This window comes from Cottoperca gobio, chromosome 2, assembly GCF_900634415.1.
Source record: "Cottoperca gobio chromosome 2, fCotGob3.1, whole genome shotgun sequence".
NCBI classification, from domain to species: Eukaryota; Metazoa; Chordata; class Actinopteri; order Perciformes; family Bovichtidae; genus Cottoperca; species Cottoperca gobio.
Genome location: NC_041356.1, coordinates 5,972,847 through 5,990,657, shown reverse-complemented (window position 1 = coordinate 5,990,657; position 17,811 = coordinate 5,972,847). Strand labels below are relative to the sequence as shown.

At 42.7% G+C, this 17,811-nt stretch overlaps 1 protein-coding gene across 2 annotated transcripts; it reads right to left on the bottom strand.

Annotated features, from left to right (window-relative positions):
* Positions 1-9,509: 9,509 nt before the first annotated feature.
* On the bottom strand, positions 9,510-16,904 carry LOC115020436 (ribose-phosphate pyrophosphokinase 2). Of its 2 annotated transcripts, XM_029450479.1 has the most exons (7): positions 16,606-16,904; positions 13,502-13,685; positions 12,312-12,410; positions 11,708-11,832; positions 11,309-11,482; positions 10,837-10,996; positions 9,510-10,711 (listed from the first exon to the last, which is right to left on the bottom strand). In XM_029450479.1, exons 1-7 carry the CDS (start codon positions 16,725-16,727, stop codon positions 10,619-10,621), a joined length of 957 nt encoding a protein of 318 aa, XP_029306339.1. In that variant the 5' UTR covers positions 16,728-16,904; the 3' UTR covers positions 9,510-10,618. The 2 variants fall into 2 exon arrangements, with proteins under 2 accessions (XP_029306339.1, XP_029306345.1); XM_029450485.1 differs by lacking the exon at positions 16,606-16,904 and having other exon boundaries at positions 12,312-12,436; positions 13,502-13,611.
* Between the last annotated feature and the right edge of the window lie 907 nt (positions 16,905-17,811).

Sequence of the window (17,811 nt, the reverse complement as noted above, 5' to 3'; positions counted from 1 at the left end):
TCAGCTCAGATGTGCCACATTTAGGTTCATCTTTGAACCTAAATATCTGTATCAGGCTTACCCTAACCCTGAAGAAAACCTAGAAACCCTCAAATGAGTGGAGAAACACACATATTTGCGTTCTTCCTGAGAGTTAGATAAGAAGTGTGACGGCACTCTCATGTCTGTACACCAAATGAAGCAATAGCTACGAGATGGTTAGCTTAGCCTAGCATACAAACTACCAGCTGTGGCTTACTATAACAAAAACAAAACTAGCCCAATTTTCATGAAAACTGGTGGAAGGGTGTTGCGTGGGCCAAGGAAGAACCCATTACATTTCGGAACTGATCCGAATCACGGTGCGGATGCACAAACTAAGTTTAACATTGCGAGCATAAGGCAATTGCGCTGCATTCATGTGGTGTCCGGGGAAATTTCCGTGAATGCCTCCAAGCGATAAAAGACAACACATCTTCTTTGTAGCGTCGATGTTGATTCCACATTACGACTTAAAGCTAATTGGCACTCTGAAGTCGGAAGAACGACTTCCCAAATCGGTAGATGGGACAATCCGGGGAGCATGTGAAGGCACCATTGTCCTTGGCGGAAGTCTGCGCTCTCCGAGTGCCATTCTAGCTTTTACATTTTGGGGATAAGGTGAATAATTATTGGTAAAGTTGACCATTATAGAGACTAATGCTTTGTGTATGGTCCCAACCTCTTGGACGAAGGGAGGAGTGCAGCTTCCTTGTTGTCTTACCTTGCACTGTAAGTGTGCAGCTTTGCTGTTGTTGATACAGCTTCGGGCTGACCTTGGCCCACTGAGACTCGCTGCCATGCCGGCAGGCGTTATCGCCACTGGACTGACCTCGCCAATGGGAAATAATAAATAAACACAGTCGCACAACTATGAGGTTATGTGGGTTTTTGGGTCTGTCTCCATTGGAACTACATACGGTTGTATTGTGACTCACACAACATTAACTGACTGATTAACTTAACATGACTCATTAAAGCCTATCGGGGTTGTATCCCGTATGAATTTCAGACTCCAGCGGGGTGTTGCACAATAAAGCCTTTGAGCAACATTGTTTGAGCAACTCTGCAAGTCTCATGTCAAATATTCTATATGATATAACACGATGAGGAGGCTTTACCGAAGCCCTGAAGAGAGACAATGACATGAGGAGCAGCAGGCTTGGCGCTGTCGAACGCTATCTCGAGCAGCTTGCCATTAACCCCCGGGGCCGCCAAACAAAGATAATGAGATGATAGATGGCAATAACACTTTACATGCTTCATGTTTTTTAATAATAACCATACCTTTGGGCCATGTGGAGAGAAGAACAGAGAAGTAGTGTCATTGCAACTCCAGCCTGATGATACAACACACTAACCTCCACTGAGAGACACCATTCAATACTGGTTTCATTTGTAAGCAGCAGCATGAGGCCAGAAGCGTCTCTTAATTACAGCAGGAAATAAAGTGAAACTACAATACTGAGGTACTTGACTTTGAATGCAGGACCTTTACATGTAACATAGCATTTCTATACTGTGGTGTTGCTATTTTTTTTTACTGAAGTACAAGACCTGAGTATTACTTTCACCTCTGGAGCCAGGAAAGTGTGAAATGCTCAGGCGCCTTTCCAAAGACTGAATCATCAATCACCGTTGTGAAACACTGTGGGTTGAAAGGGTGTCCTTGGACATTTCACCTGCACATGCACGACTGAGGAATCAAGAACATTTCTAAAGCTGAGGCACATGGTGTGAAGCTCACATGGAAAGGTATCCATCCAGCTATTGTTCACCTGTTATCCAGGTTTGGGTCACAAACCTTCAGTCCCAGGTGAGGGTTTGAATGTGAACAGGTTTCCTGCTGATTAACTCAAATAAGGACATGACATGACTAAGCTTGTTATTACCAAGGGAGCCGTAATTAAGCAGCTCTCTACTGAGACTGCCAGGGTAATTAACGCTCATGATCAACATTCCTCCAGCGGGCAACTCGGCCTTGGAGAATCTCCGGACGCCACACACTCTTCTCAGGTTTCTTTTGCTGAGGTGCTTTTTTGACTCTCTAATATTCATAATAAAGGTTATTAATAAGGGTTTTCTGGTCCATCCAAAGCTGCATGTGTCTCAGTTCTTTATTTTGAGACATGTGAAAAAGGGAAGTTTGCATTTTTAATGATGCAAAAATAGAGCTAGCAATAATGTTTTATGGTTCTGGTTATTTGCTAATAGATTGGAAATCTTCCAATTTGTGATCAAGTGAATGTGCAACATAGAAAGCACCTCGTTTTGAAAAAAAAGATAAACCAAAAGTGCCAGGTGTCTGCAGCAGCAATATCATCTCGGAGGAGATGCAGAGAGTGTGCCTGCGGCGAGGGGAGGGGGTGCTCGTCTGAGGGAAATGTCAAGGCTGTCGCTCTGTGTAAACCCTCAGGAGAGCAGCCACTGAGAGCTTCTCTGCGTTTGCACCTCGCCGCTGCTCCGAGGTGACTCACGGGCGTGTGAAGGCGAGTCGCACATGCATCTGTTCATGAGATCAAGTGCGATCATGCATGCATGCGTGCTCGGCTGCAGAAGTCTCCCAGCCGTCACCTCAGAGTGGATATATGCAGGAGCACCTCATCAAGTCACAATGAGTCAATCTGACACACTTTGCTGTACTGCATCGATTCTGTTCAATGCTTTGACTGATGCATTAACGATATGGAGCACCATTTAGACGGCATTGATCTGGACCCATCTGGGGCCAGTCTAATAGAGCAAGTCTGTGATAATCAGCAGCATGCTGCTGTAATGTCGGACCACGCCCGCTCTCTGCCCCGCTGATGCTTAACCATCCAGCTGTACTTTTATGCATCAGTTTGATGGTGTAATTAGCGGTCGTACAACTGTTTAACGGACTTTTACCAATCCACAGGATCTGATGTAATTACGCACCAAGAGAGCTTGCACTGACATTATATGTGCAGGTTCTGTGCTTCCCTGTGCTTCTTACTGCTTGGCTCATGTGTGCTTTTTCAGAGCACTTTGTGTCTTTGTTTCGGAAAAGTGCTATAAAAAGTGAGTTCCTGCTTCCTTGCTAACTCCGGACGCAGAGCAGCACTTATCTGTAAACACATTGCACAAAGAGGACATGACGGCTGAAACATTTTGAGGCCGGTTTCGTTGCATAAAAGCATTTTAATGTGTGTACTTAGTGCGCGAGTGATTCCAGGATCAACTATTTATTTAATCCAGTAGTGCACTAAAAAAGGTAATGAGAGAAGTAAATAAATTGAACTTGTGACCTTTCTTGAGTCCACATCTCTGTTTTGTTTTATAATATCACTTATACTTCACTATTAATCATAATAACACACTAAACAAGAATCAATCCCCTCAGGAAGGATCATAGAAAGGAAACCATCTTCCAGTGTTAATGTATCGAGTTAATCCAGTGAAAAACATGTATCCTCAAATTTGTTGTTTTTTGATATTTAAGATAAAAACACAATATATCATCTGACAATGCATTATCGCATCACTAAAGACAGGGCTGTTGACATCTTGGAGATACATGGCATCTACACTTACGCAAAGAAAGTCTGTAATTGCAGTGCCTTGTACGCCTACATCATGGTATAACATCATTCCTTCGCTTAGTTTAAGGTTTAGTTTCATCCATAAGAGAGTGTGGGAATCCCCAGGCGCTTGGATCGCTGAAGTCACTTCCTCTGAGCTTACATACACACGGCCCTCGACCCTTAAAACAAGGCTGCTCATACCTCATGTGCCTGTCATTGCCATGTGTACTCGCTGACCTCTAACACAGCAGCAGAGAAGGAACAAATGTTGCATATTTGCAGCTCATTTTATATTTGTTTCTGACAGCTGAGCGCTCAACAGTGACATCACAGAACATGTATAGAGAACTGGTTTGGACAGGAAACCACAATAATGACACAAACATGCCGCTATAAACATCTTTTTCCTGTTTAGTCCTGACTCTGTTTGTACGTCTGCAGCCGAAGACACGATCATTACATTAAAGCTAATGGTCAGGTGTTACCGCGTGGCACGTCCCTCCTCGCTAGCAACGCCAAATGTAGCTCCTGGGTCGGTAGTTGCCATGGAAATGGGCAGCCAGTGTTTGTCTCTGCAAGCGAGTGAAAGAAAGATAATTGACTCAGTCAATCGGGCTCCGTGGAGAACCAACCTGCAGATCATATATAACACAGATAACAGAGGGACACTTGGTGAATGAGCTTTACTGATATGTGGCAGTTCATTTATTTCCTCTCCAACAATGGAGCTAAGTGCTGCAGCAGCCCGGGCATCAAACAGCTACATATTGTCACAGCCCTCAAGTCACTACAATGTAAACCCATCCAGTGCAGTATTGACGCTCAGAGAAAGTGATCCAGAAGTAAGGAGACGTGGTGCAAAGGCCGAGAAAGTGCACTAACAAACACAGACCTTTAACTCAGGGGACCGCAGCTCGTGTCCCGCGTGAAAACCAAACCAAAACCGCATTTATTTCCCCTAAACCCAACAGTAATCAAGTGTGTGCTTTACTGAATGTTAGCACGCTAAGATGTGATAACTAGCAGTAAACACAAAATACAGCTGAGTCTGAGAACTGTCCCTTTAACCCATGCTGCAACAGCATGCTAGTGGAGCAGCGGCACATGTGTGCTGCGTTCATAAACTCCTAGATATTCCTCACACGCACAAACGAGACGGCTTTAATGCTTTCCAGGGAGAAACAGCATCAAGCCCATCAACGCCCTACCCCAGGAAGTGACTCAGCAGCAGCTGTTGCCATGGGTTACCAGGCAGCAGACAGTGACTCCACCCCATCTGCCGCTCCACCTTAAATCCTTCACTCTCCTCGCTGTGATGCAGGCCTGTGTGGAGCTATGCAGCATGCAGAGGGATGTGCTAATCCCATCCGAGGAAGGACCTGCGAGGCTTTGGCCCACTAACCTCCACAGCTACCCCTCCTCCTCCACGCAGATTAATGCCTTATTAAGAGCAACTGATTTAACACCAATCCACTTACACTTAACATGTTGCAGGACTAATGCGTGGCCTGAGATCAATCAATGTCCTGGGAAGAAACCGCTGAGTAACCTCAATCACGATACAAAAATGATGCATCCGACATGCTTAAAAATGTCGACTCACGTGCCACGTGATCACACTCCTAGCTGCTAGCGGTAGCATTCGAAATGCTACGCCCATGCTGACTAATTCTGAGGGGGGGGGGGGGGGTTCCTCCCTCACATTTTGAATACAAGCAAGTTACCATTAAATGTAGGCATGAGTGCATGCAGTTTACTGGAAATGTCAGCGATGTCATGCTAATGACATTAAGGCCTTGTAGGCAGAAGCTAATTTGGGATGACGGGTTGAGTAAATCTCCAGCTGAGTCTGTACTCTGGGTCAGGGCACGCTGTCACATAAGCTCACCAATGCAACACACCAGATAATAGATGCATGAGGTTGCAAAGTTACTGTTCATATCTTCTGAATGCTTTTAAGTAGTTAAGTAGTAGTAGTTTCAGTGCTTGAGACTATGAGGTCACCCCCACCAAGTGTACACTGGACACACACAGATACATAATGGCAACACAAGATTTATAACATTTTGTTGGGTTCACCGAGTTGTTTTTAGTTAGAAGATCCTCAGTAGGAAGAGTCTACTTCCTGGATTGCAGGACTAGTTTCTCTGCAATAGTCGCTGGTTTTAAAGTGAGCAACCTCTTGGAGAAACGACCCTCGTGACAGGTGGTCCAACATGCTGCTTTCATTTCCCTGCCTTTTCTCCAAAACCGATACAAAATTCATCTCCTGTGCTGGTAAATCCATGCAGGGCTTTAGACATTTAAGCCTTTTAATAATGCACAGCCTCATCCCTGAAGTAATGCTAAAGGACTGTTTGGCATCTGAAGAGTGGAAGAGTGTGAGTCTAAGCTACAATAATACATAAAACCTGTGCATCTAAAAAAAAAAAAAAGTGTGAGGATTGTAAAACAAATAGGTGTGCGGTAAAATAAGCACTCTGCAGCACAATTCTTTTAGTAACAAATTCTTTTTTATTACAACATTTCACGGTTTTCCATTTCTGGTAATGGTTTGTGGAAGAATATCATGACCGCTGGAGCCTTTGACATTTTTTTTAACTATTGTTGAAAGCAAACAAATGGAATCAATTGCCAGTGAATACATTTTGTTCCTTTTTCCTCTTCAGAGACAGATTGCAACACAGAAGCTATTCCGAATCACTCCGACAAAAAAAAAGGCGTGAAAAGTTAACCGCAAATCAGGTCCATCAGAGCATCCCCCAGATCTAGGTGGAATCCGTTACAATTTTTTAATCCTCGTGTACATACAAAAGAAAAAACATCGTGACAGACAACAGTATCATTTTTTTGGGGCATTTACATTTTGGCCAGCGTACAAACAAAGTTGTGCATTTTCCCGAAAATTAGAAGACGAAGAAACAATAAAAAACAAAAAAGCCTGACGCCTCGGCTTGGGCGCAAAAGCAGCCACGTGGGTGTTGGTGTGTGTGTGTGAGACGGCGATGAAGCTTCCTGGGACGCCGGCCACGCCCCGTCCCTTAGGCCTCCCTGCTGCGTGTCGGTGTTATTAACGTGGCGTTTAAGAAGAGACGCGCAGCCTCCACCTCCTCGCACAGATCCTCCTCATCGTCAGGAAAGACGAGCATGTTTGTTGGGGGGGGGGGGGGCGGACAGCCGTGAGGAAAGCATCATCCGTCCACAGGCTGTGCAGCTTGGTTATTGTAGTCGTTTCATAATTTTGGTTACAAAGTTATACATCTAAAAAGAAGTGACTGAAAACAAGGCAATGCGGGAGGGGGGGGGGTGTACAGTGCATGACGTGAGGGAGGGGCTTCATGACTTGTCTGAGTCCTTGGCCTTCTCCTGTTCGATGACTGTGAAAGAGAAGGAAGGAGATACAAGATTAAAGACAATAAACTCCATTTTCTATACAGTTGTCGATACCAGCACATAAAGAGTCAAGTAAAAAGTGACGTAATGCGCCCCCCCCCCCCCAGGAATTTCTCCTCACCGTCTTGTGTAGGAAGGAGATTCTTCTCCTGCGTCTCAGTCTTCTTTAGCTTGGTTTTGTCGAAGCTAGCGACTTCTGAGATGTCGGGCTTGTCACTCATTTTTGCAGGTAGTCTGTAAAATCAGAAAGCAATGCTGAAACTATTCAAGAAACATTAGACCGTAAATATGCATCTGTATTTGTATTATGCAATTTTAGAGCAGACATAAACCTGCGGAGCATGTGCTTCTCCCTGACTTTCTAAAATCAGCCGAAGGGCGTTGCCTAAATCTCTGGTCAAAACTGAAATCATTTGTTCAGTTTAACTACATGCGCAACCGCACTACTTTTCCCCTCTAATGTGCGTCCGCCTCCTTTTGTTCGCCTGCGGCTCTGCCCTGCGTGATTTGCCTGCTATCCGTGCCCGTTATCCAACACACACAGCCGGGGATGTTGCACACAGGGGACTGGCTTCTCCAGACAATGAAGCCAGTCCAAAAAAACCCAAAAAAAACCCGACATTTACATAACAACAGGAGTCCCCATGCTGGGCTGACCAAGGAAAAAAAAAAAAACCCGCATGCTTGTGTGCGAATATTCTTTTAAAAATAACTAGAGAGCGAATAAATATGTAATCTAGGAGGTAAAATATTGATAGGAGAGCGTCCACTCAGGGGGTTTCCACATGGGAGATTTGCAACATCCGCAAATTCACTTGTCACGTAGCCTACTTCTCTCCCTTGGGGTGCAATCTGAAAGAACCACCGCCCAGATTGCACGTTCATGTTCGCCTTAAAAATCCAAGTTCAACTCCGCTGCATCAACAATAAACTCAACACCCACCGTGCCCACAAAGCATCATTTTATAACGGAGCCTGATCTGAAAAGGCAACAAAGGAATTGGGCTGTGAATGTCTAAACAAAGACACAGCTCACATGCCTGCTCTGCTGTCACATTACTCAGCCATTAAAACACCCAAAAAAAAGAAAAAGCTGCATTCACTTAAAACTCGTATAATGGAAGATTTTGTCCCCCGGTTGTGTTTTCGGCGCACTCTCTTCCCCCTGCTCCTGGATCACATTCCTCACTCTCTCTTCTAGCTGTAGGCAAGAAAAGCTGAAACAATAGAAGTGATTTGTTGAATGAAGCTTACCGAAGTGTTGGCTGATGGCTGGATGGTCTCTGGTCAGTGCGCTGCAGCAGTAGTGGCGCGTCTTTGCGCAAGCATTAGATATAGTCAGAAATATGCTAATGACATCTGACATCACCAGCTCGGCGCTCAGTGTGCCCCTGCTGGAGAGACGCACACCCTCCATCCGCATGCTGAAACCAAAGACTGAAACCCCCCCGCCCCCTCATATTATCTCCCAAAGGGGAGAAATGTAAATAAATACATGTCTTTTGTTTCTTTATTCTGTAGTAGCCACGTGACGCTAAATAACACACTGCATATTTCGTGTCATGGCTCTTTTATGTCAGCTCGGCACCCTTACACTTTATATTACCACCACTGGAGCTGTTTTACTCACAATGTGCCGTTCAACTGTACACGATGTGAAAACAACTCGTGGACTTCAATGGCACATTATTCCCCCTCATTACTTTTATCTGTCTGCACATTAATGTAGACCGAGCGCCCCCTGGTGGCAGGACATCCTCAACTCATGCATCACTCCCTTAAAGGAATACTTCACCCACATCTTTATTTTATTTATTTTTTAAGAAATCAATTACTCACATGTTAAAAAATAAATACATTTATAAAGTTATATACAAATGGTTAATTTGAAGCTGAAGTATTACTTTAAGGTCTCAGCAGATAAAGGTAATTCAGTGATAAGTGGTCACGACATCAATATTGAGCTGCTGGTTCAACTACAGATCATTTAAATCATTAGTGGGAGAAGTATTCAGACTCTTTATAAAAACTAAACACTACAATAATGTAAACCTCAAGTAAAAGTCCTGCATTCAAGCTGTAGTTCCACCTATTGTTTTCTAAATGAAGCCATGTTGTAATGTACAAAGTAACCTGCCAGATAAATGAAGTGGAAAACAAGTGAAGTAGCAGAAAATGGAAATACTTTATAGTACTTGAATAAAGGATTTAGTTTATTTCCAACACTTCAATCCATCAAAACAAATCATTTCAACATCTTTCAAATAAAATAAAAATCTTTACAGAAAAGGTCCAAACTGAAAAAAAGTCCTAAACTTTCAGCCACATCCTGCATTTCTATCATTACTAAACAATAAATCAAAGTTTAAGAGCCATCAAAATGAGTTAAACTGCCATATTTCTAATAAAACTTACCAGAGGGACGTGATCGAGTTGCATTATGGGAAGTGTAGGATGCAGCACTCTGGAGTCTCTCAAGTTCAAATTTTAGAAATACTAAATTACTGTTATGTCCCTATACATTTAGTGAAAAAGCAAAGCAAGACGAGCATCTGTAAGCAATTGTCAAAGCTTTATTGTCAAAGAAACAGCTCAAAGTGTTACATATTAAAAAAAAAAAGTAAAAAAAAAAAAAGATTAATCAGCTTTTCCACCAACTTTTTATTTTATTCTTTTCATCTACAAGCAAACAGTGAAACCTGCTTTCTTGGAACATAAATGACCCATTACAGCTGTGATGACAATCACTATCTTAATTACAAATCATGGCTGAAATCTTAACACTATAACAAGCTTTGGGCTCCATTTGTTTTCGTGACCTTTTGGAACGACCCCTCGCACTAGACACTTAATACAGACCCGTCAGGGAGATCGGAGGGTCGTCACTAAATGTTTCCTTTTTTTTTTTAGCAATTATTGAAGGAGAAAGGTGTCATACAGATGAGCCACCACTGGGTGACAGCAGCTTATTGTGAGAGAAATGACGCTGCAGAGGTAAAAGATGCATCAGCACATTTATGAGGCTCGCTAAAAGAGAAAATAAAAATGCGAGTAAATCAAGTTCATTCGTTTTACTCGTGTGTGTGGTCAGATCAACACATTACCACTTGTACTGCAGCTTTTAAACTGTGGTCCGATGATAGCATTAAGCATAAACTATTACAATTAATATAGCGTTAGCTAGTTAATGGTTAGGTTATATTATTTTAGTACTTTTAGCAGCTGTTAAAGCAAACACTTGAGGGGGGGGGGGGGGGTTATAGGTGCATAGTTTTATTAACTATTTTAATGACTGAGCAGAAAGGGCCAAAATATTTCTGATCGTGGAATGTTTCATTTTTAGAGTTCAATATGAGGTACACATAATACATAGCTACATAATGGAGCCTTTGGTTAAAGTGAAGGCCAGGCCTCGTGATCAAGGTCGGCAAGACCCAAACTGCAACACGAGAAAACAACTGGAAATAAAAAAGATACTCATAAATATAAACTTGGTCTTCGGAGAGCAAAGTGAGATTTTGCTCGATGTGTAGGCGTGACCTTTAAACAGTCACATGGGGTTGGCAAAAGAAAACACCAGGACTTTTTTGAAGCTTTTCTGGAGGATATGTGGCAGAGAGGTGCCGGCCGAGCGGCCCGACGGGGGGGGGGGGGGAGGTTCTTCACAAGGGTACGTGGCTGAAGAGGTAGGACACTGACTCGCCATTGTGGGTTCTCCTGATCGCCTCCGCCAGGATCATTGCGATGTCAATTACCTGGAGGGATCAAGTCAAATATGAGGGAAATAAATCTTGTTTCTCAATATTGTCATTTCTTTCTGTCTTAGAAAATAGATTCCTATCCTGCATTTGTGGGCAGAAACGTGTGCCACTTTATGTACCTGTATTTTCGGGCAGGCCTTCATCTTCTCCTCCTGCGGGATGGTGTTGGTCACCACCACGGCCTCGAACGGGGCGCTGTTTATGCGAGAGATGGCCGGACCGGAGAAGATGCCGTGTGTGAGGATGGCGTAGACCTTTGTCGCGCCAGCATCGATCAGCCTGAAGGAGGAATAAAAACGTGAACGTATTAATAGTAAATGCTGAGTGTATTCCACATGTTACTCTAAAACCAATGAGTTTTTCTTTCAAAGCTTTGTGTGCGAGGGGAGATTCCTTTATGGATCAAAGGTGCAACATCTCGATGAATAAAAGCAGCTCATCAGTTTCATGTCAAAAGCATTTTGAAGGCTTTTAAATGATATTAATGAATTCAATGCAGTTAGGACTTTAGAAGATCCACAGAACAGCTACAGCTCTGCTGTTTCCGTCACACTTCACAGACATGATACAAAGGCTTTAAATGACACTGACTTGTCCGCGGCGTGGCAGATGGTGCCACAGGTGTCGGCCATGTCGTCCACCAGGATGGCCACGCGGTCCTTGACATCACCCACCAGCACCATGCGGTCGACTTCGTTGGCCTTCTTCCTCTCTTTGTGGATGAGAGCAAAGTCCACGTTCAGACGGTCTGCGATGGACGTCACGCTGGACAGAGAAACAGGGAGAAGGAGCCATTAGGCACGGACTAAACCTTTAAGTGCTCATCAAACAACATGACTTGTTGACTCTTGTGGAGGCAAAGAACAGGATCTTGCCTTCGAAGTGGAAGAACCATCTGCAACATTGTGCAGGAGTCTCCCAATATGAACACCACTGTTGACAAACCAGAATTTAAATCACTCCCTTACATCACTGAGATCTCAATCTTACCGTTTTGCTCCGCCGGCGTCTGGAGACACGATGATGCCGTTTTTCCACTCGGGAATATTTTCTCTGATCCACTGCAGCACAGCGGGCTCTGCGTAAAGGTTGTCTACTGCGATGTCAAAAAAGCCCTTTAAAAAAGAGATGCAACAGCATTAAGTTACAAAAGCTAACGGACTCATTTTAGGGTCTTTTTTTAGACACTTTCAATAATAACAATTATAATAATATGAAAACATTCACTCGTTTTAAAGCAAAACACACGGCAGAACATTTAAAGAGCAACTTAATGTGTGTGCTTATTCCACCCCTAAAAGTTGTGAAATCTATTGCGTTTCCTGGAATACTCGCCCCCGAGGCCGTGTCATAAATATAGAAATCTCCCGTCATCGACGTGGACTGTACGGAGATGTAATTTGAGAAAACAAGGAGCAAAATAATTCATATAAAAAGAAGGTTAGCAGATTCAGCTACAGACTTACGTTCTTTAGTGCTGTTGAAATAAAAAAGCTACAAAAACTTTAAAGAAACTACTTGTTTTAACATCTTTCCACAGTTCCACAGTTAGACCCAGAGACAGAGGGCTGAAAGTCATTTACAGAGTACTGACCTGGATCTGAGAGGCGTGGAGGTCCATCGTGATGATGTGGTCGGCGCCGGCCACCGACAACATATTTGCCACCAGCTTCGCCGATATGGGTGCTCGACTCTGGGACAAGCATCAAGACACAGTCGCTTGAGGTAAGTAAGTAAGAAGAAAATATTGGAACTTTAAAAATCACTGGAAGGTTTCCCCGTGACAAAATTATTTTATGCGAGTGTTGAAATAGATTTTCAACTCCAAATCATTTACGGTCTTTTGGGGACAGCCTGACCCGACCCCCGGCGTCGGGCTTCAGACTTTGTTGATAAAACACTCGACTGCCCTGAGAGGACGCCGAGCTGAGCTTGTGAGTAAATGCAGAGTTCGACCAGACGTTTACGGCAACAGGTCAAACTGAAGCGAGTCTGAAGCAGCAGTGACAAGAAATTAATTTAAATATTATTACACAATGCTAAGAGGAGAAAGGAATGTGCAGTGGACGTTATAACTTGTGCTCGTGTGCAGGCGGAGGCGTCTGATAGCAGGAGCCCTCTCGTTGCTTCACATTGACCTGCTTTGTTGTTGTAGTTGCGTCAACAAGTGAGGCAACACAAGATAATGATTTACAGGATGAGCGGGTTGTGTGAACCACTTTTACAGCACGCAGGAAACGTCCGCTGTGCCGATTTCGGATTCTCCGAGAGCATCTCACTCAAACTGCCGTAACAGTGTTCCCATTCACACACCACCGCAAACGCAGGTAACATGTCAACCTGAAGCGCTTCGGGGGAAATACTTCACATTTAAGGTGCAGCCGCGGTGACTTATCGTGTTGTACTTGTGAAGGCTTAGAACTATTTAGCATTAATGCACAGACATTATTTAATAAAGCTTTACAACAAACTAATGTTAGCAGATGTTAAGGACAGTAATTGTCAGCAAATGAAGATATATTTTATATTGCATTTCTTATGTGTTTAAACAGCAGCCTCCATGTGTGGGCTCCCACGGGATGAGTTACAGCTGTTAACACATTTATACACTTTTTATTTGCTTACAGTTCATTACAGTGTTGTAAATCATGTTTATAAATGTTAAGAAAGTTATTGTTAAGTTTCATTTGCTGCAGGATTTTTGTTATAGCGTCTTTATCTAGAGGTCATAAATGGAATGACATGAAACAGGACGTTGGTTTCGGAGTGACGGTGTTCGCCTACCTTGTCTTTCTTATCCTGCCGGGCATACGGGAAGCAGGGGATGACGGCGGTGACGCGGGACGAGGAGGCGATTTTACAGGCATTTATCATGATGAGCAGCTCCATGAGGTTGTCGTTGATTTCGCCACAGCCGCTCTGCACGATGTACACGTCCTCGCCGCGCACGCTCTCCCCGATCTCCACACTGTTTTAAGGAAAACATGTCAGCTTTAGGGTTAGGGGAAAGATAATGACACATTATTGACCTGCATTAAACCATCTCTTCACAGCAGTGTTAACATTTTGCAACAATCCTTTCCACAGTAAAAGCGTGTGCAGTTTATAATAAGCTGCAATAAAACACAGTTACGAGCAGCGAGTTCTCCCACTGTACAAAGTTATGTATGACAGAGCGGCCTTGAATGTCAAGAAACAAGTATGGGCCGAGTCCCTCCGCTCAGCTGAGGGTGTTTGAAAGGTAAATTGTAGGGAGGTAAAAACTTTACTGACACACACACACACACAGTAGCAGGCAGCATGTGTGTGAAACATTCCTCTGTGGGGGAGGACCTGGTCATGTGATCACTGGCCAGATGTAAAAGAGTGAGATTCTGTGGAGTCACAAGGTCTGTGGTTTTTAAAAGGGAAGCCAGCAGTTACAGATCCGGGCAGGGAATTTTGAGTCATTTGACTGATTAGGAGACAATTTGGACAAAACTTGGAGTGCGATTTAAAAATATTTACCTTATCTATCAATCTGCCGATTATTTACTCAATTAATCCATTAATAAAAACGCCCATCACACTTCCCCCAGAGTTCAAGGAGACATCTTCAAATGCCTCTTTTTGTCCATCCAAAAGTCGAAAAACCAAATACAGTTTACTATCAAATAAGCCAAAGGGCATCAAATCTTTACTCTTGAGAAGCTGGTACAAAGTTAATCATTAAAAAAAACAAAAAAAAAAACATTCAAATGTTCAAACTGAGGCATTCAGGATGGACAGCCACCAGCTTGAGCAAAACATTTCCTGTCACAGATGATAAAATAAAACAGCAGTCATGGTGGCATGAAACAAAAACGTCTTAAACAGAAAAGTCACATCTGGGACAAATTACCAATGTAGGTTCATTTTTCAAACACTCCCATCTTCTTGAATGTACTGCATTTATTACTTTATATACAAAGTGTTTTCAACTGTCCTCTTTTGTCTCTGTAGCTATGAAAACTATTTTGGATAAACACAATAAATCTAGATTACTGCCCTGCACTAGAGCACACAAGGCGCTGTAAATAAAATCTTTCTTTGGAAATGTTTCCCTGTGCAAACAAACAACTTCTTTCCCAGGAATCCACTCCCTCTGCGTTGGTCCTTGACCTCCGCGAGTAGCCGAGCTGTGAGAAGAGCGCTTATTAGCTATCATTCTCACCTCCTTGTTAGATTGGGCGACACAACATGCAAAACAAAGATTATTTTCTGATCCTCAAACAGCTGTGTTCCCTAGAGAGAAACCTGAGCATGGATCATCAGAGTTTCCCCTGGATTTCAGAGTTGTGGGTGGAAACATCACCAGCAGAGAGGGTCTTATAGGGGATCAAGGGGTCAACACCTTCATAAGCCCTTTTTAAGCAGGGAAACTAGTGTCGGAAAGGAACGATTCTAAAACAACAAATGCCATTTGGTGGATGCAGGACGCTTTCATCCAAAGTGCATTGCAATACAGTGAGTGATCGAGAATTAAATCCAACTCTGACAATGTTAAAGCTGTGCTCACTTAGCCACAAAACACACTAATGCATTGTTTAATCGTGTTGAGTCAAAGACATTAAAATGCACATAGACGAGAAGCCACAAATGCATTTGATTTGATACATGCAGAGTTTACAGCTGCACTGGATAAACAGTGCTGTGCTGAGTTCATGTCAACAAAGTGGAGCAAAAAGGTTATCTTGTAAAAGGGCTCAAACAAACTTCATGCATGACCTTAGCTGGCTGTTCAAGGCCAGGCAGCAGTAATGAAGTCGAGTTGAGGCTAGCTGCAAGCGTGCAGCCAGTAATTTAACTAATGGTTAGCTTGGCTGCTTTGGAAATTAGCACAAATTAAGTGCATGTGATTTAAGCAAACTTCCTTCCAAAGAGGCAGTAATGAGAGCTACTTACACATATTAGTTTGCATATTTAACTGCAAGTTATCCTCTTAGTTTCAGAGAAAGTATGTAACGTTTAATACATTTGTCTAATGGTTTTAATATACATTTACCCTGTCAGACGCATATAAGTGCAGTGCTAACTGCTAACCTAAAGACATTTTAAGTGACTAGTTTACTACGCTTCTTTTCGGCAGAACATGGACGACAGTAGAGCCTGTGTCCAGTGTTTAATCCGTTTTATAAATCCCTGTATCCAATTGTGATCAACAGGTTTCAGGGCTAACGTTACAGCTAGCTTAAAGAAGGCGTTATGGTGTCACGTCAAATCTTGTATACCCGAAACAATCTGTTCCCACTTCGAAACTAGCAGCTTTATAGCTTAGAGATAACGTTTTAACGGAGCCATTAAACAAGCAGCTGCTCTTTCTGGTATAAAGGGTTATTCCACATAGTTTAGACTGAAATAAAGGGCTTGAGGGGAAACACTGCAGCACATGTACAACATTTGGCCCAACACTTGTACCTCCTCCATAATCACCCACCACACGTAACGTTAGCGTCGTTAGCATGATGCGACGAACAAAATACAACGTAACGCATCGTCACTACTCCGGTGCATTTCATCTGGATCATTTTAACAGATACAAAAAAAGGCAGATATAGTAATACAAAGCTCAACTAAAATATATTAACATCATAGCAAGCAAAGTTGTCCGATAAAGGACACATGGTGTTAGCTCGCTATACGCTTGCTAGCCTGGTGTGTTTACATGTGGCTAGCTCGTCACGTGTGGACTTTACAGCCCGCTGAATAGTAAACTATTGTTAGCTTCAAGCTAACCCACCCACATGTGATGCCGAGGCTGGAGCAACATGAACAGCTATCCACTATATCAGCAAAAAACGTGCATCTCATGCTAACGTCAAAAGTCAAGAGAAAATTAAGCGTCGTCTTCAAATTAAAAACCTACTCACCATGTCTCCTGGTTGCTAAATTTTTTCGTGATCACTTTCCCAAGCTCCAGTCCCAGCCGATCAGCCACTTTCTGGGACAGGTCGTGGTGGGAGCTCCCGCTAAAAAGCACGATGTTAGGCATGTCCGAAAAACTGCAGCAGTTTGCTTAAGAAAAGAAAAGCAAGAAGAGTAACAAAATACGACAGGTCAACCCACCTAAGGGTTATGAAAACGGGAAAGTTAGCGTGCTAATGTTGCAGCTTTGGCACTGCACTGGTGCAGCACTGGGGACAGTGGGCAGAGAGGAAATAACAGGTCAGCATTTACATGGTAAAAGGGAAGTGCCGTCCCCTCATTGGACAGTGCGCAGTCAACTGACACATGTACACCTATTACGCTGCTGTATTGTTTACCAAACAAAGGCCTATTTCTAAAATAAACAAAGACTATTAACTATTTAAAATGTCGCTCTACGAATGTGCTTTTGAGTAGGTGTTTTATTTTATTATTAGCTTTACTTTGTCCTTTAAGATTCTCTGTTTTATTATTTTATATGTATTTGTTTTTGGATTATAAAGCCCTTTCCTTGTTATTATTATTATTATTTTATTTTTATAGCAAATTCCCTCTTTCCAGCTTGTTAAAAGACACATTTCGCTGGTGTTCTTAGCCTACTATGATGATAAACTAAATTTGTTTGTGTTTTGGACACAAAACAAACTTTTTGTATATTTAAATTTGGGCTTTTTGAAGTAATAATAATTTTTCTTTTACCATTTTGAGACATTTTAGATAGCAGGAGGTCCCCTGATGTCTGCTGCTTCAGACATTTGTGATATTAGATCTTGTAATTAGATTTTCTACTCAGAGAAGTCAGCTGAGACATACTGTGACATACTTTCTACCATCATTGCTGTCATGTGCCGGATTCTGGGCAGCTCATTTACTGTCCTTCAGATCCAGCACAGATCAGAAAGTGGAGGGTTTTGTACTGGAGATATCCTAAAAAAAAAACAAGGAGAGTTTCTCAGATGCGATACAGAAGAAGCAGCTGCCCTATCTTTATAAACAAATTCCAGGAATTCCACTACAACCAGCACTATTTATTATTTACACTTGTATTGCGCTGACATGGACTTTGAGTAATCATTAAAGTGAAAAAGCAGATTGATATCAGTTAGATAAGCTGAAAGGAATTAAAAAGAGATTCCACTGGATATTATGCA